Source organism: Eucalyptus grandis, chromosome 2, assembly GCF_016545825.1.
Source record: "Eucalyptus grandis isolate ANBG69807.140 chromosome 2, ASM1654582v1, whole genome shotgun sequence".
Classification (NCBI taxonomy): Eukaryota; Viridiplantae; Streptophyta; class Magnoliopsida; order Myrtales; family Myrtaceae; genus Eucalyptus; species Eucalyptus grandis.
Window position 1 is genome coordinate 41,941,349 of NC_052613.1, and position 23,778 is coordinate 41,965,126.

The window sequence follows — 23,778 nt, forward strand, 5'->3', positions numbered from 1 at the left end:
ACCTAGGTATTTTCCTGTTTTATCAAGTATAGGAACTCGGAGTTCACTAGCCAGATTTTCTTTTAGACATGTAGGGCAATCCTTGCTGAAAAAGATACCTGACTTGTTTCTATTTATTTCTTGTCCCGTGGCTAGGCAATATTGGTTCAATATGTTAGCCAAGTTCTGACATTCTCTAATCGTGCCATCTAAAAAGAAAATAGCATCGTCAGCGAAAAACAAGTGGGAGAGAGTAGGGCACGACCTGTTTAGTTTGATTCCCCGCAGATTCCCAATATTAATTGCTTGTTTAATGAGAGTTGATAGGAGATTAGCTAGCAGGATAAACAGATAAGGGGACAAAGGATCGCCTTGACGAAGACCTCGCGTTGGGTGGAAGTAAGGTAGTTGCTCGCCATTGAATTTGATGCTGATAGATACTGTTGAGATACATTGTGAAACCCACTGAACCCATATAGGATGGAACCCCAGCTTGAGTAAATAGGCCATTAGAAAATCCCATTCCACTCTATCATATGCCTTTTGCATATCCATTTTTAATATTGCTGGAAAATTCCTTCGTCGATTTCGAATCCGAATTTGATGTAGAATCTCTTGAACCATGAGGATATTGTCCTGGATTTGACGTCCAGCAACAAATGCTGTTTGCTCCATAGAGATTAGGTCTGGCAATAAGGGCTTTAGCCGATTTGCTAGGATCTTGGATATGATTTTATAGGCAAAATTGCATAGGCTAATAGGGCGAAAATGGCTTAGACTTTCTGGGAGTGGTATCTTTGGGATCAGGATTATAGTCGTTTTATTAAGGTCTGGTGGCATCAAACCTGATTGAAAAAACTTTTGAATTGAAAGGAAAATGTCTTCTTGAAGTGTGTCCCAGTTAGATTGATAAAACAAACCATTCAATCCATCTGGTCCCGGAGCTTTTGTACTTCCCAATTGAAAAGCTGCAACGCGTACCTCCTCTCTAGTGACCTCCGCTGTGAGACTGGAATTCATATCATCAGTGACTACGGCTGAGCATTGTTCTAGAATGGGGTTATAATCTCTGTAGCCCACCGTTTAATAGAGATCAGAGTAGAAATGTTGTGTCATTTGCTTCAAAGTATCCTCATCTCGCACCCATTCATGATTATTGTCCATGAGCATTCTTATTCTGTTCCTCTGCCTTCTTTGGATTGTAGTTGCATGGAAGAATCTCGTGTTTTTGTCGCCACATTTCAGCCAGTTAATCCTTGATCTCATAGCCCAATATTGCTCCTCTTGCTGCCAGAGTTTTTGAAGTTCTGTTTTAATTTGGGTTGCTGTTGTTTTATCAAAGTTGAAGTTGGTTTGGTTTGTGATCTGTTGTAGCTGAAGTTGCAAGTCTGATATTCTATTTTTAACTTTGGAAAACTTTTCCCGACTCCATCTGGTAAGTGCAGCCCCAACTAACTTTAATTTCTGAGGTAGGTTAGAATTGGAGTTGATTGCAAATTTCCATGCTTCAGCAATTATCATCCTGTAGTCCGGTTCTTGTAGCCAAAACGCTTCAAAGATAAATGGTCTCCGTCTTCTCCTCAGAAATGCTTCAGTAATTAAAAGTAAAGGGCTGTGGTCTGATCCTACTGCTGGTAAAGCAAATACCTCGGCTTCCAGGAAGGTGAGTCTCCAATCAAGGTTGCAGAGGATCCTATCCAGTCTTTCTTTTACAATTTCATCACCCTCTCGGTTATTTGTCCAGGTGAATGCGCAGCCCTTACTCTCCATGTCTAATAAGGAACAATCATGAAGAACCTCTCGGAAAGAATTCATACGTTGGAAATCTGCGGCACGCTTACCAACCTTTTCCCAGTGATAGGTAATTTCATTAAAGTCTCCGACACAAATCCAAGGAGAATTGTTAGAGTTCGCAATTCGTCGGAGGTCCTGCCACAGGTTTTGGCGAAGCCGAAACACAGCTGGTGCATGGAGACAAGTCACACGAATAGGTATTTTCTTCTCTGGTTCTATACACTCCAGATCTATGAGTTCCTGATTTGACTGGATCACTTTGAGAGAAATATTTGCCTGCCAGAAAATGGCCAGACCTCCTGCGGAACCAACAGGATTAACCAAAAAGGAGTTAGGGAACTTAAGCCGCTGCTGAATTTTAGTAAGCACCTCCGGTCTATTTTTGGTTTCCATTAAAAACAGCAGATCGGGTCTTTCTTTAGCCACTAGGGCTTTAAGGGTTTGAACTGTCAGGGAAGACCCCAGACCCTGACAGTTCCAACTAACAAGCTTCATTTTCCTGTAGGTGGCTTTTGAGGGCAAGCCACCTCGGCCCCTTTGTTGTTCTCTGCAGCAATGAGAATCGGAGTGTCCATTAATTGGGTCTCATCAAAATCCTCAGCAATATGAGCTCTAGATTCATAAGGATTATATCTCCTTAACTTCTTGGAACTCCCCGCCTTAGTAGGTGCTCTTGATTGCTTCGTTTTTTTGTGGTATTGGACAATAGTGTGCTGATCCTAAACACCTTTTAATTTTGCAGATGCAGGAGTTAGATCCTTCTTTAAAAAACCTAAACTAGGTTGTGGCACATGTTGTACACCTTTCATAGATTTTTCTCCCATACCATCTGACTGAAGTATCGCTGATAGATGCTTACCCCCCTCTCTTTGCTGTATATCAGAATGAATGATGTCTAGCATATCCTGCTTATTAGGTAAAACAAGGGCCATTTCACCTATGGAAGATGGCTCTACTGTCTGTCCTTCATTATTAATTGGCCTGGTGGGATTATCTATCGGAGGGAGTGCTGGGGCCTTAGCAATCAAGGAGGGAGGTGTCTCAGGTATCACTTCCTCTGATTGTGCTGCTTTGTCTTGAACACCATAAAAAGTAACCCAGTAAGGATTATGTTGTTTGACTTCAGCACGCAACCATTGTCCAAAGGCCATTTTTTCCTTTCCTTCAAATTTTGCTTGAGTGGAGGGAATTTCCTCGCAGTGTGCGGCATAATGTCCCAGCCTACCACATGAAAAGCAGAAGTGTGGAAGGCGCTCATATCGGAAATCTAACCATATATTCCTTCCGTCAATACGAATTAAGTGCCCTGTTTTTAAGGGCTGACTTAGATTTATTTCCACCCGAGCTCTACCTGCCCTGAAGTTGGAACCTTCTCTAGTGTCTACTTTAACTGTAAGTACTTTCCCAACATGTCTTGCTGCTCTCCTTAGCATCTGATCCGTGCACCATTCTAGTGGTAATCCGAAGATTTGAACCCAAAATTCACATGAGGAGAAATCATAACAATGCAAAGGTGTATTAGGAATCCATGGCTTTAAAATGACTAGATGATTGGTGAAACACCATGGACCTCCCTCTAAAACTCTCCGTTTTTCCTCTTCAGATGTAAATTTTGCTACATAAAGGCCAGTATCCTGTTGTGTGAGTTCTACCTTGTCTGATCGCCATGTTCGTGTAAGAGTATTTTGTAATGCTTGAAAGTTTACCGAAGGGTCTGATAGAATTTTACCTACTAAGATTTGTTTACATTCATCAATCTTCTCCATCGGCGGCGGGTCATCCCAAACTTCAATCTCATGATCAGCGCAAAGCCGACCCAGCCTTTTACAGAGAGCGGCTAGGCGTGGGTCTTCCTCCAAGTCCTTCTCCTCCATAAATCCAGATGACGAACAGGATTGTGATGGGGCGAGAAGGCAGATGAAGCAGGTTGCGATGTGATTGGGGTGAAAAAAGAAGGCGATGGAAAAAGGGGGGGGGGTCGATGGCGAAGAAACAAAGGAAGCGAGGGTTTCAGTCGAGGAGTGAAATCGAGCGAGGCGAAAGGAAATCCAGTTTCTACGAGACGTCAGACAGAAGGTATCTTCAGCGAGAGGAAGAAGATTTGATGGATTGATGGTTGATTAGGTCAAACTACCATGACGGTAGAGGGTAAGCTCTGCAAAACGAGAGAGAAACTCCTTGGCAACGACCGATCGCCATTGTAGTGCATTTACATATGCTAAATTTAGATGTCTTTCATCTTCCATTGAAACCTCTTCAAGCTCTCATTTAGAGAGGGGTATCCATATTCCCAAGAAAAACAGTTAATATAGCATTTGCATAGTAAGGATTTAGGTATCTTTCATCTTTCAATGAAACCTCTTTGAGCTCTCCTTCAAACAGGGATAACCGTTGACAACTAAATTTTGGCGATCCTATTGTTTAATTACATTTGCATATTAGGAGCATTGTCATTTAGTAGTAATAAGCCCACATAGACTGCATTATAATTGAATTGAGTTAAGCAATGATGCTATGAGATTAATTGGATTATCTGAACTAAGTCTCAGAGAATACAAAATTCGGCCCCTAGTAGCCAAAATTTCACATATGGGATGTACGTGAGGGAAGTCAAATTATGAAAGATCGTGTTCTTTGCTTAAACCGGAGAACAATAAAGTATATTGAGCTCAAAAATTTGATTATTGGATAGGAAACAAAGGAGATATCTTATTTTCCTATCTTGAATATATCATACAATTCCTTTATTTCAATTCAGGAAAATATCTGAAGAAAAGCCCTAACCTGTGTTGTTTCTTCTTCATCAAATTGAAACCCATGCTGCCCCGATAATATTTCTGATGACAGCTAGGGTCGAGTGGCCTCACAATGAGCATCCACGTCAGACAACTGAGTTTTCTCTTCGCTATTCATCTCTTTTCATTGTCCAGCTTATGCGCACGTGCTTTACATGGACTAAAACGTGCTTATGTCCCAATGATTCTCATGATATAAAGTCGGAAAGTTTGACCAAAAAAATGGAAAAAGAGGTCGGAGTGGGGTCCCCTTGAAATGTCTTGTAAATATCGTTGGAGAGCTGCCCTTCTTTCCTCCAAAATATCATGATAAGTAATGAGGTAGACCAAGCGAAATCGACGGCGAATAAATCTCGAAGATTTATTTTTGTCTTTGTTTTTGAAATCAGAGACACGTAAGCCTTAGATTCGAAATGATTTTGTTAGAAAGTGTCACCTAAAACACTTGTTGTACTTTCCAGTACGTTAATTTCTGTTATGTATGTGCAATAATACTTTAAAAATTGAATATTTTTCTCATGGAATATGCTTATCAAGTCCCTTTCAGGCATTAATACGTCTTGAAAGCAAGCACGCATCTTCTACTTGCAAAGATATTTAGTGCGACAGAGTTATATCACATGGTCACGACAGAGAGATAAGCCCTTTGTCTGTTGACCACTTTTCCACAAATACCCATGTTGCGAAAAGATAGAAGGCGTAGATTTTATTTGATGATTATTTAAGTAACGTATTAATCAAGGATATGCACAATCAAATAAAAGATATGTACAATATTGATAGATACAGAGAGAACGAAGATAAATATTTAAATTATTTCTAACTTAGGTAAATATCTTAGAGATAAATCTCTAACATTCCCTCGAACTCTATATGTATAGAAGATGTCAACTTGAGTTTAAATAAATGAATTGAAAAATGCCCCAGTGGATCCTTGAAACGATTCGATATGCTGAAGAGGGATGCTTTGCAAGCTAAATAACAGGAGGCTACTGGTGTACAGAAGCCTGTCGTGGCCGCAAATGTGCTTCATATGAGGGAGGCAAGCTCGATGGTGGTTTTCGTTTTTTGACAAAAAAGCCGCTGGTAGATATGATTTTTTAAGTTAACATATAAATGATATATATAATTAAAGGAAAGCATATGCTCAACCTTGAGAGATGAGACAAAATAAGAAAAATATGATAATTATCTCTAATAGAGAAAAATATCTTCAAAAATATTTCTTACTGGTATGATGACATAAATGAAAGTTGTTCATTTCAGTCTTGTCATAAGACTGTTGCATTTGCGAAGTTCAGTCGACAAGGAATGTCCAATTTCCGTGACAAACTGGATGGTGGGACCTAGCTTAATGACATCGTGCTGACATCTTACTATATTGCATAAACATAATTGTCTAGACGAGACTAAACCTTAGGTACACTTGATAATCTAACTACGTGTGAGAAAAATATCGACAGGTGGATATTGAAAGATAGAAACAAGCCAGTCCATATATTCAAATAGTTATCCCTTTCTTCCCAAAGAATGAAGTATCCCAAATTTTTGAATACCCAACTACTTAAATTGAGGGCGATAATTCCCTAGTCTTGTTACACGAATAGTTACTAAAATATATTTGTCCGTGCCCTTGGTAGTTGGTGCTGTCCCCAAAGCCAGAGAGATTATATTTGCCGAATAAGAAGCGAGTTAAAATCGAAGACAGCAACCTAAATATGGTAACATTATATGCTTAATAGTGTGCACCGCGGTTCTTCACATAATAAGGTGCTTCAAAAGTTCAAACAAAGAGTGAAAACTCATTCTATTCTTCTCAAAAGAGAACATGCAAGCTCATGCTCTTTCTAGAATATTTCATTTTCTATCGATCAGCCCGTGTAATAATTTCCAAGATTTGGTTGACATATAGCTGTAGGTTTGCCTAGATTCAGGTAGACACATCAATCTCAATCGAAGGTCAACATGCCTCTCATATCAATCTCGATCTGAAGTCCCGAGAGAGACGACGTAGCAAGACTGGGCAACGACAGATAGGCTGATTCTTGAAGCAGCGGCAACACTGGACTACAGGCGGAGCTGCGGTGAGGGTGCGGCTACTTGCAATCAGCGAGGGGAGAGAGAGAGAGAGAGAGAGAGAGAGAGAGAGAGAGAGAGAGAGAGAGAGAGAGAGAGGAAGGGGCAAGAGAAGAAATAAGTATTGTAGTGTCTTGGAGGGTTTTTTGTGTATTACTCACCTAGATATCGTCACAAATAAGAGCTTGGTAGAAGAACTTTACTTCAATGCAGGCTAACCTATATATATATATATATATGATGTTTCAGTTATTGATCGACAAAATTGAGGATAGACCCGAGGACAATTTTTAAGATGAGTCGCTAATTATATGGTTTGCACAATCCCCGCAATAAGATGAGAAGTTCCATTTATAACTACTTATGTAGAAAAAGATATATGAATAAAAAAGGTTCCCGAGAAAAGAGAGATCTTAAGAAATTTTATATGATACACTCACAAGTAAAACACTATAACACAATTAACATTCCGATGCCGACACATATGCACTGTTCCCCATTGAGAATTCTCAGTTGAATTCTCATTTCATGACTACGTGTTTAAAGGATATGGACGCAGACTTTATTGAATCCGATCTTTTTTCTTGTTTTTCGTCAAAAGAATCCGATTTTCGAATGTCCCAGAAGTCCACATGGCAAAATGGGGGTGGTTTGGAAAGGTCGAGTAGGTCGGGGAGGCATCCAGGACCCCGCAACGTAAGAAGCAGCCCTGGCCTTTCGACACCAGCATGTAAAGCTGCTAATCGCTCGTCCACACGAAGGAATTGTTACGTTCGAGTCGGCTGGTGATGAGAAATTAGAGCGATTTTGGGGCCGGAAATTGCATGCATGCCCGGATACACGCAGACATGCAAATGCAGGGCATGTATGCATTGTATTTGCTTTCCCTTTAACTCTCACGACGGTCATCTCTCTCTCTCTCTCTCTCTCTCTATCTCTCTCTGTGAAACTTTATGGTAAAGTCATTCGTACTGAGCAGGACCATAGGCAGGCGAGCCACACGAGTTTGTCAGAGATTTGTCCTCTCGATTTACCTATCTGGAAACTTCTTCGTCCCCTCTGAACGTGCGAAATCAAATCACCTGCCCCTATGCAATCGAAAAGACTATACTCATTGAATTAGTCTGAGACGCACCACATGCATCGAGCTCAGCTTCTTCTGTGTGACGCACATTTTCAGGGTCGATCTCACTTCCAACAGCTTTTTTTGAGAGCTTGCATCAACATGTGTATCAGGTGACGCCGTATATGAATTGATATGTTCATATACAATGCACATGAAATGATATGTTCATATACAATGTACGCATATTTTTTTAACTTGAATCTTGGTCCCCGTGTTTCTTCTGTTTGCTTAAATAGGCTATGCACGGATAGTCCACAGACTTCTGTCAGCCGTCGTTGTGCATGAAAGTATTGACTTTCACGCGTTTTTCCAAAACCTATTTTGGAACACATACTTGTTGTAATAGCTTCCTGTGTGTGACTAACATTTTCAGCATCGATCTTACTTCCAATGGAATTTTTGCAAAACTCGTATCTACATGCGTGTCGGACAAATATGCACTTAAAATGATATGTTCATATACAATGCATGCGTGGTTTTTAACCTAAATCTCGTTCCCCGTGTTTCTCCTGTTTACTCAAATAGACTATGCACGAATAGTTCATAGACTTTTGTCGGTCGGCATTGCGCGTGAAGGTATTGGCTTTCATGCGTTTTTCCAAAACCTACTTTCGAACACGTACTTGTTGTAATAGCTTAAAATCAGAGATGAATCGAGAGAAATATGAATGCGGGTTATATGCATACATATCGCCGGTTCTTTCGTCCAGCGTCTCTCCTTGTTCATCTACTCATTGCCAAACAAAATGGAAGGAAAATAACATTGGATTGTTATAACTAACCACGTTTGTGGAAGGACTACATTTTCACTCACTAATATCAACATCTAGTGCCAACGATAAAACTGCTACAAATGTGACTATTTGTTAGAGCTAGATTTATCACCTAGAGAAGGGATGAATAGATGATAATGTGAAATTAAAACAAAATTAAGTTAATATTGTAGTAGGACAACGTCTGGTAACAAACTGTGCAGTGTTTAAATCTTATCGATATGCAATAATCTATAACAAAATATAAATAAGAGTTTAAGGGATAGAAAAATTGCACACAACAAATTTATAGTGCTTCGGCTTTGACTAGTTTGCATTCACTCTCCTACGTTGACAACCTATTGGTTAGATTCCATTATGGTCAATCAATTAGAGGTTACAAGAACTGAGTATTCACTACTTAAGCTAGTGTGAAAGAATATCTGATCTCACACTCTCGACCTCTAAGAGATTATAACGAACATCTCATAAAAGATGAAAGTATTTAGGATAAGACTTGTTGAACTTGTGGAATTTAGAACTTGAGTACTCTGTTGGCATCCTTCGGCATTACAACTTCCTTTTTATACTCCTTAGTGTCCAAGCTAACCGTTGGACCCAAGCTCTGAGGATCATTCAACCAATCAACCTGTTGGACTTGAATGTTGAAGAAGATCCGATTGCTTCTAGATTGCTGAGAATGAAGTTACTCAAAAGATCTACCACCCATACAACAAATAGGGTTTTCATAAGTTGAGTCCTTCCTTTGGAGAATATTTCTTCTTCAAGTAGTTGTCCTGTTGATGGATTGAGATTTTCCAAATAAGTAAGATTGTATTCAATAATTTCCTTTTGGACAATCAATATATATATAAAGGATATATAAGGCAAGAAATCCACGCCAATCTTTTTAGCCTTTAGCACAATGATTCATTGCAAGATCAATATCCTTATTCTGTTGAGATTAAATAGTAAGGATAATATCGTTACTACATTCTCGAGTTTAAAAAGTAAGGACTGGTGATACATATAAGAGTTTTCACTTGAAAAAGCTTACCATTAGAATCAAAAGACAATTAAGCAAAGTTTTGTCAATCTTCAAAATTAATTAGGGAATTTTTTTCAACATTTTTTCACAGGACAAGAAAATAGCGCATATTGGCTTTTATAGGAAAAGTACACATGTGCATATGTTCCTTTCCTACCTTTTACTTTGTACTTCGATCTCGTTACACTTCGGCATCTAAATTTAATAAAAATGCCAATCTGTAAATACCAAATGCACAGGTTCATTAAGATCAATGTTCAGGCTCGAAAAGAGAAGACATGGTCATGCACGCATGCATGAATGAATCAGATACTGACATGTGAATGTAACTGGTGCGTGAAAAAAGATATACGTGCGGACATACATTCCTCGCGTCAAATCTTTCTCCGAGTGGCATATACGGGACTCTGCGAAAGGACATTCAACTAGTATCAACAGTGTCGGGCAGTCGTTGGTCGTAGATAAACCCAGAGCGGAGGGGCTGCAGGCATGACATGGAAGAAGAGAGAGAGAGAGAGAGAGAGAGAGAGAGAGAGAGAGAGAGAGTTAATAATTCAGAAGGCAGACGTGACAAGTGAAAAGGGACGTTTCATGGTAAGGGGTAAGCCAAGGTGTATCTTACTCACATGCGCTGGTCTCCCCAGTATTTATTTCTCCAGTCGGCGTCTCTCTCTCTCTCTCTCTCTCGTGTCGTTTCCTCTCTCTTTCTCCTCTCTTTCCTCTCACATCTAAACCCTTATTGTCATGATGTTCGTATCATAACCGTTCATTTCTCTCTCTCTCTCTATCTCTCTCTCATGTGCCTCCCATCGCTATATATACGCATAGCCCTCCAGCAGACGACGACCCACAGCAAGCGCAAATCGAACTCTACTCATAAGGCAACACTCCTCAAAGTTCTCGATTTCCCTTCTCCCTATCCCCCACCCCCAGGAAAGAGAGAGAGAGAGAGAGAAAGAAAGGAATCCCGAATGGCTAAGCTTAGTAGATCCAGTGGTAGCAAAAAGAGGGGCATTGTGAACCTCAAGATTGTGGTGGAGAAGCTACAAAAGAGCCTCTCACTCGGTAGGAGATCACCACCTTCATGGTCAACTTATTATCACCGAGAGGATGACTATTGCGAAGATGCGAATGAGCGCGAGAACAATGGCGATGCCGTGCCCGACGATGTGAAGGAAGGTCATTTCGCGGTGGTGGCTCTTGAAGGAGACCAACCCAAGAGGTTCGTGATTCCCTTGAGCTATCTGGCGCACCCCACATTCCTTAGGCTCTTGGAGATGGCGGCCGAAGAATACGGGTTTGAGCATGAAGGTGCACTTGCCATTCCTTGCGAGCCTAGTGAGCTCGAGAGGATTTTGTCTAGCTAGAGTCTAGAGAGATGACCCTTCAGTCGATAATTTAGCGTGACGAGAGGAGTAGTCGACTAGGGTTGATTCTAACGAAGACCGAGTTGAATTCTTGTGTGGATCCGCGTGAATCAAATAGGTTAGTAACTATTGTTATTTCTCTTTTAGAAATGATCGTATATAAAAGTACGAGATAGGTTAGGCCTTTGCCTAGTCTTATCAGAGATTAGTGGTGTCAAGCCAGTGGATGATGGTGACTCTTCCTCTAGTCCCCATGTATTTACTTGTAATTGAGCTCATGTAGTGCATTTAAGCATTGGATGTCCAAGTGATGACTAATGTACTTAATTACTCAAGATTTCATTGGAGGTTCATGCTGTGACTAGTATGCTTGGTTTAATGTCCAAAAGCTCGAGACGTTATACCTTAGCTAGCTAGATGGAATAACATGGTCGCTCTCGCAAAAAACTCCTTTGCGTATGTTCAGTGATGTTTTTGAGATTCATCTGAGTGCCTCTCTCCGCCCATAAAAGCAAGCAAAGCAAACCTATCAATGCTAGTCACTTTTGTTCAAAATTGATCGAGTTGCTCGATCACAAGTCCATTAAGGTTGTCTCAAGTGAAAATCTAAATGTGAGGAGAACTCCGATGATATAAATTCAATATCTTACAATAATTTCACGGGCAACATCTAGGTCTCACGCGTAGCAAAAAGAGGAAGGTAAAAAGAGGAAGGTTTTGGATTCTCTTAATCTAGGGTTAACGATTGTTATGATCTCGATAGTGTGGAGGTAGAAAATCCATATATAAGATATTTCAAAGATGATAAGGAAGAACCTTAAAGGGGTTAGTTAGAAAATGTCCATTTTTCTAAGTACAAAGGACTCTGCTTCGTGATAATTCACTCGATTAACACTGTTTGAGTAAACAAAATCAATGCGAAACTATTTTGATAACTAGTGCTTCCAAAATATAAAAACCCTTCAAGCCTTGATTTTTCGAGCACGCGCAACAAGTAGGTACGACTAACTTATAGTTCCATCCAAACTACCTTGTTAGGTCTTTTCAGTCCGGATGCCACCAGCAATGGACCTACTGAAATTGTTTGTGGGCCAGCAGCGGAGCTAATCCTTCGTCCACTTACCGACCCCATGGTATCAGTATGAGGAAACTTTGTCTTCAAGAGCAACTCGCATGAAATTCAGTCTTTTTGGGGAACTCGATGGAAATGCTTTCGTTTACAAGTTGTTTTTTTGGCTTGGATCTATAATCTAAGTTCGATATCAATTCTCCAACCCAAGATGAAAGTAGACCTGGACACTTGGCTGAATAGAAGACAACTTTGGTTCGATTTTTCAAGGAACTTTTATTTTGTTCGGAAGAATTCTTCTCCACACTTATCAGATATATTAGGTTTTGAGAAATACTCCTTGCGGTGGTCTTTATAAAAGATGATTTTTCTACGGTACATAGACCGTGTGCTTTTTATTTTTTTATTTTTACACAATTCATATCTATAATCATTGTTTCGCCAGTTAACTATAATTTTATTTGTTGGGTATACATATGGGTCGTGTACAAGAAAGAGTACAAGGGCTTTGCATTTAAATTTTTACCTTTGAGGAATTTTTTTGTAGATAGTATTTGCACGTGTAAACATACTTTTGATTGTCGACTCTAGAAAGCGACTTTTGTTACATGATGAGAAGTTGGCGAACTAAATTGCAAGTGAATAGAACTTGATGAAATTTGAGCAAACTATCCATTAATTTACACTTGGGAGAAGAGAATTAAAAAAAAAAGCATCAATGTGTAGTTAGACAAAACCATTTGCTAGGTAGTACAAGAAATTGAAGAACATTGGAGCAATTGTAATAGTATTGCTATATATGTTATACATGTACGTAAGCATATTTGCAGTACAAGATAATGTTTTCCTATTTTACTATCTAAATATCCAATCTTATGGATTGATTGAATCAACTAGTCTGTAGTCTATGGAATTTGAATCTGAATTTGAATATGATGAATCAAATCCTTTCTTTAACAAAAAATAATCAATTATTGAAATTGAGTTTCACTTTCAATATATGGAAGAGAGAGAAAATGTTTTTTTTATTTATATTAATTGATTGAAACTATGTAAAATACTCATGATTGATGTAATCGGTTAGATGCTTCAAAATATTTTCAATTAAAAACTTGAAATTATCCATTCAAATTGTGCCTACTGCTCCGAAGTTGAGCTACACATACAAATTGAATGCTTAAATTTCACCGGTTCATGAAGATTGCAAGGCGTTTCAAGAGCTTTAAGATAAACAAAGCATCGTCACCTTTCGCATATCTAGATCATAAAAGGGGAAAAAATGAACAGTGACCACATACAAGAAGATGGAGCCGGAATCAATTTCTCAAATTGCTCACGTGGGTAAATATATTGATGAATAGTAAGAAAAGATGGTTGGACTTGGACGTTGTTTGTCCTCTTCTTCTGCTCACAGATATTTGGCGATCCCAACTCCATCACGCGCAATCACCTGTCACAACTAACGATAAATGTCCTTTTTCTTCTCTATTTCTTTCTTTCTTTCTTTCTTTTTTCTAAGAACTAATAAGAAATGTAATGCCGTGCTTTTTTGGAAGATATATAAAGAATAGGTTTCTCTTCATTTCTCTTCCTTTATATATATATAATTCTCTTGACTCTTATGACTTATCTTTCCCCAACCGGAAGAAAACGGATTAATATTTCTCATGAATATATGTTCTTGATCTCAACAACATTTCCCTTGTTGATGTGGTAATATTTCGGTATCTCATGATTATTGTGCTGCTTTTCTCTTGAAATACTCTTGAAGAAATTAAGAAAGATCATCAATAATGGATTATTTATGCGTCGGTACATCACACCATTCAATGTCAATATTTATATATTTGGGCCGTTCATGGGTTTTTGGCCTTAAATCTTACGGATTTTATAGGGTCAATAAAAAATTTTGTGTGCACAAAATTTATTTATCTATTATAAAAATTCTCATCCTATTAAAATACTATTTTTTGTAAGTGTTTTTTGAGGTATGGATAATAATGATAGTGTGCTCCATAGAAGTCATTTATGCAAGTGTGCACCATGGGGGGTGCTCTATCATAGAATATTATGTTCATATTTAATGTTTTGGTTGGTTAAAAAATTGTCTTTCCATTTCTTATAGTTTAAATAAGCCACCTAGCTAATTTAGCTTCACTTGGGACAAACCCTTGGGCAAAATAAATATGGAAAACTTGCACCAAAAGTTTTAAATGTTTGCAATCAAAGTTCAAAATGCTTTTTGATCAGGTGTAGTTTAGTCCTTTTAGCAAGTTGACGATCAAATTCGTTGCCAAAGTATGTTGGGATTCAATGTGGCATTTTCATGTTTATCTTTGCATTTGAGGTGCCGGTGTTGTACCGACCCCAACTCCATCTCTAAGCTCTTGAGTAACATATGTTATTTTTGCGATGTCCCAGATTTGTCACCGTTTTTATTCCTTTTATCTTGTTAATGAACACATGTAAAAGCATGAACAAACAAACTCCCCAAACAAACAACAGTTAAAAGACTAGGACATACATCACACATAACATATTACTTAATATTACAATAGTACATTCATAAGCCTTTTTTCTACGAGCCATTTTTCCTTTTTACATCACACTACAAATTTTCACATAGGCCAGGAGAATTTCTATCTCTTCTAGCGTGATTACAGCTCCCAAACTGACATAACACTTCAATGACTATAAGTTTGGAAGATAAGGAAGTGAGTCGAAAAACTTAGTAAGTAAAATTCTAGTTCTCTACTAGGAAAACATCTCATCATCGAAGCTTAGCAAGTACAACACTCGCAAACAATGTCAATGACAGATCATTAGCAAATTACTTACCATGCCTTAACTAAATACATGATATCCATGTAAAACTATCATCGGCTTAACAATGAGTATATCAACATATCATACTTATGCATATATTGGCATGCATAAAATGATTCTTTTATCATCGTCCTAGCTCGACCAAGCTCTCCCGGCTCAATTAGGGCTTCTAGCTTCTTGCTAGGCTTCTTGTCTCGATCAAGGCATCTTAGCTCAATCGAGACTTCTCGAGAGTAGCTTTTCGAGGCTTTCGAATTTAAGATCCAGGTATCCTAACTCAACTAGGGCATCACATCCAATGAACGAGATCTTGCCATCAAGCTATGTGACAACATGTACTTTTTCCCTTGAAGTGTACACAGAAGTGTGTCACACAAGTCGATTCTTATCTTTTCTTCTTAATTGACTCATACATGGCTCAAAAGCGTGCTCATTCATACCGTGTGCCATGTATCCTAATTTTGTACGATACAATATGTCAGGAACAATCATTGATCCGTGACTTGAACCAAATACTTAGCATCAATCCTCACACTAGACAATGCTTGGAACCAACATGCCTCAATGTCGATCCAAGACCTTGAGGTTTGGGTATACCTCACTTACATGAAGACCCTAAGGTTGATGGACCTTAGCCTTGACCTAGCATGAACATACTTCATGTTGTGAATGACCCTTGGTTCATGGCTTGATTCAATCGCTAAGGACAAAGTCCCTATACCAATGAAGACATAAAATTGGCATGCTTTAATGCCTTATCAAGACCTTGTGGGTTTAGGCGTCCCTTGTACCGATCAAGACTTGGAAACGGCATGCCTCAATGCTGATCCAAGACCTCACGATTTTGAGCATTCCTAAATCGTATGAGACTTGGAATCGACATGCTTTAATGCTGATCCAAGGCCTTGTGGCCTTGGGTGACCTTTCCTTGCATTAAACTCAACTCGAGCAAACCTTGGTCTTATTCTGGGTGTGAACAACTTAGGGGTGTGCAATGGAAACCGCCCAAACCGGGACTGGACCGAACCGGCCGGTTTTGAACGGTTCCCATGGTCGGCGGTCCAGTTCCCGGTTCCTAATCTTGGAACCGGTGGCCGGTTGGTCCGGTTCCTAGTTCCAAGGTGGGAACCGGACCGGACCAAATTTTTTTATATATAATTTATATACATATAATATATAAACACATATAAAATAAGAATATTATATATGAAACTTATTGCAATTGGAATTACATTTGAGGTAACAATCTCTTATGTGGCCAAGAGACCACCAAAACTCTTGTTGTTACTCTTTATTTATAGAGAAAACTTACTTGTTAATTTCATAGAGATTGTCTATAAAACCTAAGCCAAGCACAACCTTTAATCACATTGTTCATGGCTTTTATGCTTAAAATTAAGCGTGAAACACATAAACTATAATTGATATTCACGCAAGTAAAGTTTGAATATTTTACACATGAAAATATGTGTGAGTAGTTTTATTAGATTGCTTGGGAATCGAATTGGATTGATCGGTTCGGAGCATGATCATTCTTTAGTGAATGGTTGTTCTTTAGTGAAAAAGAAAGTGCCGATTCTGTTGGACCGGACCGGAACCAATGGTCGGGTCTAGTTCCTAGTCCTAGGACCAAACGATCCGGTCCACGGTTCCTAAAATTGGGAACCGATTCTCCTAGTCTAGTTCCCGGTTCCACCTTGGAATCGGACCGAACCAGGAACCGATCACCCCTAGAACAACTCAAGCACATATTTAAGAACAAACATGAACAAACCATGCAAAAGATCCAATATCTTATCCATGGCTTGAATGGGTGAGCACATAACTAGACTAACAATGGATTCTATTGCCCTAGAAGAGAAATAGGATCTTACTTACTTGGATGAATCTCGAGAAAGTAAGGGTGAGTAGCTTGGTGAGGGGCAGCGCTACAAGGTCAAGAGAAAGGAAAGAAATAGGAGAATAGCAAGTGAATGGCAAGAGAGCTCAAATGGTGGAAATGAATGAGGGGCTTATCCTATTTATAGGCACCATTCTCATCATTACTTATCCAAATGACAATTATCTTTCTTGAAGTGGCATGGCTACAAAATTGAAGTGGCAAGCCTAATTTGCAAGATGGCACACCTAGGCTTATAAGGTGGAAATCTAATGACCTAATGTAATAATTTGAAGGTTCATTTGTTTCCTTTCCATTGGCCCACATAAGTCCTTGATTCATTATTAAAGAATAAGTCATCATAAATAGGTGGCACTCTAAGAAGGATAAGGTGGCACCTAGCCCATAGGATAGTAATAATTGTCTATGGTGTCTCATTCTTATTGGTACATTTGTCAAGAATCCTTTGCTTAATTCTCAAAGAAGTCTTTGGTAATAATTACCAAATCTAGAAGTGTCCACCTATAGTGATGAGTCACCCCTCTCATGAATGATTTAGGGGTTCTAGAATGTTCTCTTTTGTCCATTTTTAAAGAATATAACAAATATGGGAGATAGGCCATTGGAAGTATAACCGGGGTTGGGTAAGGGTTTTTTGTGTATATCTCTTATCGACCATTTCAATATACCCGAGATTCATGGTAAAGTCATTCTTGATGTAGTTGTCGTAGGCAAAATTTGCCTTTTGACTAGGTTGGTGGCCTCGGACATGGGCTCAATGGCTAGCCCTTGAATTGGCTCTAGCTAAGTGGACCGGCTCTTGGACTGACCCCAAGCCTAATCTAGGTTGACTCCCAATTATCATGTGGTTATTTGAAATGGATCGATTTGTAACCGACACATACTAGGTTGACTCATGGTCATCCATGGTTGGTACATGATTAAGCAGAATCACCTGCAATCGAAAAATGACCGTTCAGGATTGACTCATGATCGCCCATCAATCCATGGTGGAACGTGACCATCCCTCGATCAATCTTTATAGTTGCATAGTCGTCCATCGATTAAACTACTCAGGTCCACTTGTGTGGTTATGAGATTGGTCCATGGTCTATCTCTTGATCAATCCATGGCCAATTCATTGATCAATACATGGTGAATGTCTCGGTTACCCTTCCGGTCAAGCCGATCGGTCCATGGTCAATTCTTGGAATGACCAGTCGTCGATCTTTACCACTAGCACACTGGACTCATAGCTATCTCTCATAGGTCAAAAATTAAGGATGCTATAGATGTGATGTCATGTCAAAAATAGTTAAAAAAAAAATTGGAGAGAAGATAAAATTGGCTAAAAATTGAAAATAGAAGAAAAGAAAAACCAAAGACTATAAGGAGAAAACGTTTGGGAGAGACGACTCCGGTGAGATGAGGCGAGCCCTCATATAGACTCTCTCCTAATGCCCGTCGGCCTTTGTCATGCCTGAACGGGGGTGCTCTCAAACTTCAAAAATCCTCATTGCACAAAGAATACTTTCTCGGAGTCTCTCTTTCTCTCTCACTCGGTTTCCTTTTCTTCTTCTTTTTTTTGTGGCTTTTTTATTTTATTTTTCCTCTAAACTAATCGTGTTTTTTCTCTTTTAAAAAGTCTACTTTTTCTGATGTTGTGCAATAATATCAGTGCCATATATGCTAGAAAAAATATTCATGAACACCAAGTCAAATTCCAACATACGTGTCATCAAAATTCGCATGAAACGTCATCGGAAGGATTTGATTGCATCTAATTTTAAAAGCTCGAGATTTTACTACATAGATCAAAATATTTAGGATTTGATTACATATCAGATCAAACGTACACTGCTTCTGGTGCAATTCTCCCAATAAAGAAAAGAAGAGAAGCTTCCTTCTAGACAAGTGGGAGGCAGTCAATGCATATAGATGACTAACAGCTCACATTGCACGAACGTACGATCTCCCGTTGCCGACGCCATGCGTAGTCTCTATTGCACGGACGACATGCAGAAACATGTTTTCATTCCTTTGCACTCCACAACACAGCATGAACTGACCACGAGTCACCCTGTCAGTACTTGACATTATCCCATAGGAAGAACGACACGACGGACCTCGACAACGATTCGAAATAACGTGAGGATACATACGGTGTACGATACGCCAATGGAATGTATACGTCGCAAGAACTTCACTGTTTCAAGTACAGAATCTGTCATATTTTATTCTAGTGCAATACGTACTTTCATTATAGAACGGCCCGTAGTTTAAGATCTCAGTGTAGGCACTCGCATCAGGCAAAGATCTATACAGGCAGAGCCCACGATTTTGTCAGACTCCACCTTCTTTTTTCAAGGCCCATACTCTCTCTCTCTCTCTCTCCATATGAAGCTTCCTGTGCTCCAGTTGAGCACGGTCTTTGTTTCCCTCCTGCTGGTAGTCGCTCTCCTATGGTTCTCTGTAAGTCTGCTTATTCAGATTAGCTTTCTCTGTTAGTCTTTTTGCTTTCTGTATTTTCAAGTTGTGGACTTTGCGCGGAGTTTCTGGTTAATCTCTAGTTTTGGATTACATTGGACTGGCCTATTCCGCGACTCGATTTTTCTTCTGAAGGGGTGCTGTAATGGAGTAAACATATCTATCGCCACCCGTAAGGAGAAATTCAGGACCTGAGCAGATTCATTGGTTGCAATATTTTTGTTTATTAGCTAGAATTAGCCCTGCAATAACACGAGTTTCCTGAGTTTGCTTAGTTTCATCAGCTTCCTGCATTGTGCTATTTTAAAGGATTGCAGAAATTAGTGTCTCAGTAAAATTAGGTGATGAGCTTCCCATTACAGAGAAAACATCAGGGGCGTTGGGCAGAGTGCATGAATGCACTCCCTAAGCTTTGATCATTCGGGTCCCATGGCACCCATGAAATCGAAGGGCGGAAAATGCATAGGGTGTGCTCCACCCAGTATGACTGGCGGATTGTGGAGGGTCATATATTGAGAAAAGAGAAAGAAAATTGAATGTGATAGGAGTGGAAACTGGAGAGACCAGAGATGACACCGCCATGGTATTCTTGTCGATGGATGTGGATAAGTTTGATTTAATTCAATTAGCTACTTCCGTAATAGCAAATAATTATGGGTTTGTGCTCTGCCTAGTTCAATTTAACCTTAGCAGTGCATCTATATTCACTATGCTTCGTCCAACTTTGTCAATAATGTGCCTCCTGTTTCTGTTAAGAGTATTATATCTGCTTGGTGCTCTGGATTATTTTCTCTATAATAAATCCTTCTATTTGGATGCTCGTTGGGATTGTGAATATTTTGACAGCACGTAACTAATATGTTGTCCTTTCTACTTGTTAGAAAATCATAACAGGGAAGTCTATTATAGTCGCTCTCGCCAAATACAAATAGAGAGGTTGACATGTAACCCTACGAGAACTCTCAAAAGCCTCAGTTAATTGATGGAACATAGGTACACCTCTTAACATCCAACTAAAGAAGTCTATCTTATAGAAACAACACTTCATAAGTTCAGGGAAGATGTGAGGTTTGATAGTCTAACAATTCTCTTTATATAATGATGAAAATCATCTAATGAGGGACGTTATTCTTGAGTAACATAAAGGACAAGTTTAAGCTTCCCCTCAAAGGAAGAAACAGCAAGGGCTTGGACAGAAGTGAATGTCATTTTAATTACATTGGAACTTAGGAGGCACAGATGCTAGAATGAGATGATATTGTGAATATTTGTCCTGTTTCCAAGCTGGTTAAACAATTATAGCAGCTTGCAAATGGCAAGGCGCTGGAAATTTCAGCTTGAAGGGTCAACTCTTTTGTCCCTTCCTTTGGATGTTTGGGTTGCAAATTACTCACCGGATAATATTTTACTGTTGGATGTTGATTTTTCTTCTGTTTGAATGGTCTTGCTCATTAGACATTTGCAGGATCACTTGAAGAAAAATGACAGTTCTAAAGAGGTACGTGTTGAGGTTTTTCATATCATTAAAGTATGTCACGGCCAATGTCATGGACAGAAATCATGGCAGGATTGTGGCGACAGCATCAACAGTTGAGCACTCCATTAAGAACTCTCTGGAGTGTGGCAGATCTTGCAATGCCAAGGCTGCAGGTGTCATTGGGGAGGTGTTGGGAATGCGACTTAAGGTGGAGGGCCTTGAGCACGGATTGGGTAGGGCATTCATGTGGACATAAACAAGGAGATGGAGAAGAAAGGCTTTAAGAACAGAACAAAGATCTGGGCCATCGTCAATGCATTCAAAAACGATGGAGTCAAACTCATACTTGACGAAAACGAGGATCATGCTTGACCAAGTTATTGAGCAACTTCTTAGTTGTTTCTGATCTGCTTGGAAATTCACCATCTTGCCAAATGCGGTCAAATAGAAGCATGATCATGTACGTAATCTGCAGAGACGGTACATCTTCGATAGCTTCTTTTGCACTCAATTCTAAGTATCCGAGTTATGTCCGAGTTAAAGGCAGCCAACTGCCTTTTCTGCAATTTCTGCAGTCGGCTGCTGATTCAAGCGGAGGACTGGCAATGCTAAGATGCAAACCATGCCTAGACATGTTACTCTCGCCATTAGTGGCCCATTTGAGTATGAATGAATGGCAACTATGGCTTCATAATCTTAAAATTTCGAAAATATAAAGTCTCTCTCTCTCTGTACATATATGTCCTGTTTTAAATGAAGGACAACTCGTAGTTTGTTTTTTCTGTTGCTGCTTTCATCTTCATTTATGAGAGAACGATAAATCCACATCTTACTCACAAATGCTGTGGAGCACCGTCATGCATTCTTAGAGAAATCAGAAGTGTGAAGTTATGTGCACATACCTCAATCTTATAAGAAAGTCCTATTTATGACCATTGGTTCTTCTACAAGATTGGCTGTGAGAGTTCCCTACTTATTCCGAGGATGAGTTTGAGGTTGTGAAGTATGTTCATAAGGTTTAGGCTGTAAAAGAAGAGGATTTCAGGTGGCTAATATTCATTAGTTAGAAAGAGAGTTTCAAAGAAAATTCATATACCACTTTGGTGATAAACAGAACTTTTGTTAAGGAAAAGGCCAGCTGATACCTTGATTCTAGGATAGTAAAAAACGCTTTTGGAGTCCAATATAGGGGTGCATTGTTGTACTGATATGATAATATCTCATTGATAACGTGTCTAATGACAGTTAGCAATGTCAGGTTTAATCCTACCTTATCTCATTGATAAGGCGAATGCTTGGATCCCCATAGCAATTAACAATAACATATCTTGTTCATTTTCTCCTAAAGTTGGATAAGTTGAATTAATATGAATGCCCTAGACTCCCAGTTTCTTGTCTTTTCCTTTATTTGTGCAATTACTTGCTCATTTATTTTCGCAACATAAAAGGAAAGTGCTCGAAAACTAAGGCACCATACAAATGCTTGTTTCAGCACACTTTCCTTTTTTCTTCCCCTCCCCTTTACATAGCTATTGTTTTTGCAGGGACTCTTGAATAGCAATTTGCAGCAGTAAATGCGGAAGCTTTAAATGGTTCCTCTTCTAGTGGATACTACAAGTCTCTGCGAACACCTAACCTCTCTCCAGTGACCCAAGAAGCAGAAATTGCGGATTTTGCTAAAATTAGTCTTCAAGTCCTGTCATCTCAGTGTTGCTGTTCTTGTTGAATGGTCTTGTTGATGGTAATGTTTCTTTCATTCAGAGTGGTCAAAGAAAGAGCCTGCGCGGCTGTTGCAAACAGGGGGCTCTCTAGTTCTTTGATCCCCCGTCTTTACTGCTCTTCGATTGCTTGCTGCGTTCTCTTAATTATTGAAGCCAAAGAACAGGAAAACATTGCGATGATTGACAACACAGACAATGGAAAGGTTCATAAAGGGTTCAGCAAATAGCTTTATCCACCTGCACACATGCGTGCAACAGTGGGGCCGGGCTCGACTCTTATGCCAGTATTTTTGCTAAGAACAAGCCTGTACTGAAAGTAAGTAATGGGGAACATCGACGATCGAGTTCGGGTTAATGAGGAGATGTTCAACTAACATTCTTTAACAAGCTTCAATGATAATGGTTATTATGATGACAAGGTAGCGATAATTAAACAAATCTGGATAACCTTATTCATGGGGTGATGATGGTTTTCCTCTTCTGGTAGTAGTCTAATGGGAAAAGAGAATTGTCCCTTTTGATTATAATTTGGCAACTGCAAGATCTCTAACAGACGAAAATGACCATTCTCTATTGGGGGAGAAGAAACAATCCATTTTCCTTTTTCCGCATGGACATGTGATTGTCACCTCTTGAAGGAAGGGATTCAGAGGGCAACCTCCCTCTTTTCGGTCACCTGGAACTGGAGTCTGCCTCAGGAAAATTTATCGTTTTCATGCATCATTCCAAAACCAAAAGGCATGACCTTACCTTACACCACCAGAACAACTCCTATATAGAGAAATTGCAAAGATCAGTATTCATAATTTGATTGGGTTGACATATGGTGGAAGTCTTTTGATTAGGTAACAGGATATGGGAATATTCTCCCCCTCAAATTTTGCTGACGGACAGCTTTCTAACCATCGATTCATGTCTCGTTGTTGTTACTAAACGAGATTTGTTAGAGAATGTGGAAATACGAAACGCAACATCTCTTAATAGGAATTGGAACCAACATGATCAAATCAAAAGTTGTAGTGGTTGCAATTAGAGATCAATGGATGCAGCTGGTACTACTTGCCCAACTAATGCATGGAATCGATGGAACAGCAAACGAGTCGTTTGGGGCTACCAGAAGGGAAACGATCAGGGAGCAAATTAGCCAATAAGGGTTCTTTTGTTAACTCTTCTAATGGAGTTGATTAAAACTGATTTGTGAGTCTTTTTTAAGGAATTAAAAAAGAAGAAGAAAAACATTAATTCCCACGTGGCGAGTCTCCTTAATCCGAGGTTTTTGTTTTTGTTTTTGTTTTATTATATTATTGGGGCCAAAAAGAAGAAAAGAGAAGGAAAGGTGGGAAGTACTTGGGGGTAGCGCAACAGGCTTTAAGGCTGGTGAG

General features: G+C 39.3%; 1 protein-coding gene and 1 long non-coding RNA gene across 2 annotated transcripts; both read left to right on the forward strand.

Annotated features, from left to right (window-relative positions):
* Nucleotides 1-1,468: 1,468 nt before the first annotated feature.
* LOC104414997 lies at nt 1,469-3,422 on the forward strand. The gene is made up of 3 exons (XR_005547982.1): nt 1,469-1,642; nt 1,724-1,970; nt 2,057-3,422. It is a non-coding gene; the product is annotated as an uncharacterized LOC104414997 (long non-coding RNA).
* Nucleotides 3,423-10,433: 7,011 nt separating this feature from the next.
* LOC104435386 (auxin-induced protein 6B) lies at nt 10,434-11,219 on the forward strand. Its single transcript, XM_010048144.3, has one exon. The coding sequence runs from the start codon at nt 10,542-10,544 to the stop codon at nt 10,935-10,937; it is 396 nt and encodes a 131-aa protein (XP_010046446.1). The 5' UTR covers nt 10,434-10,541; the 3' UTR covers nt 10,938-11,219.
* The last annotated feature ends 12,559 nt before the right edge of the window (nt 11,220-23,778 follow it).

Coding starts and splice junctions, on each gene's coding strand:
- LOC104435386 (XM_010048144.3), top strand. CDS start 10,542: ATGGCTAAGCTTAGTAGATCCAGTGGTAGCAAAAAGAGGGGCATTGTG.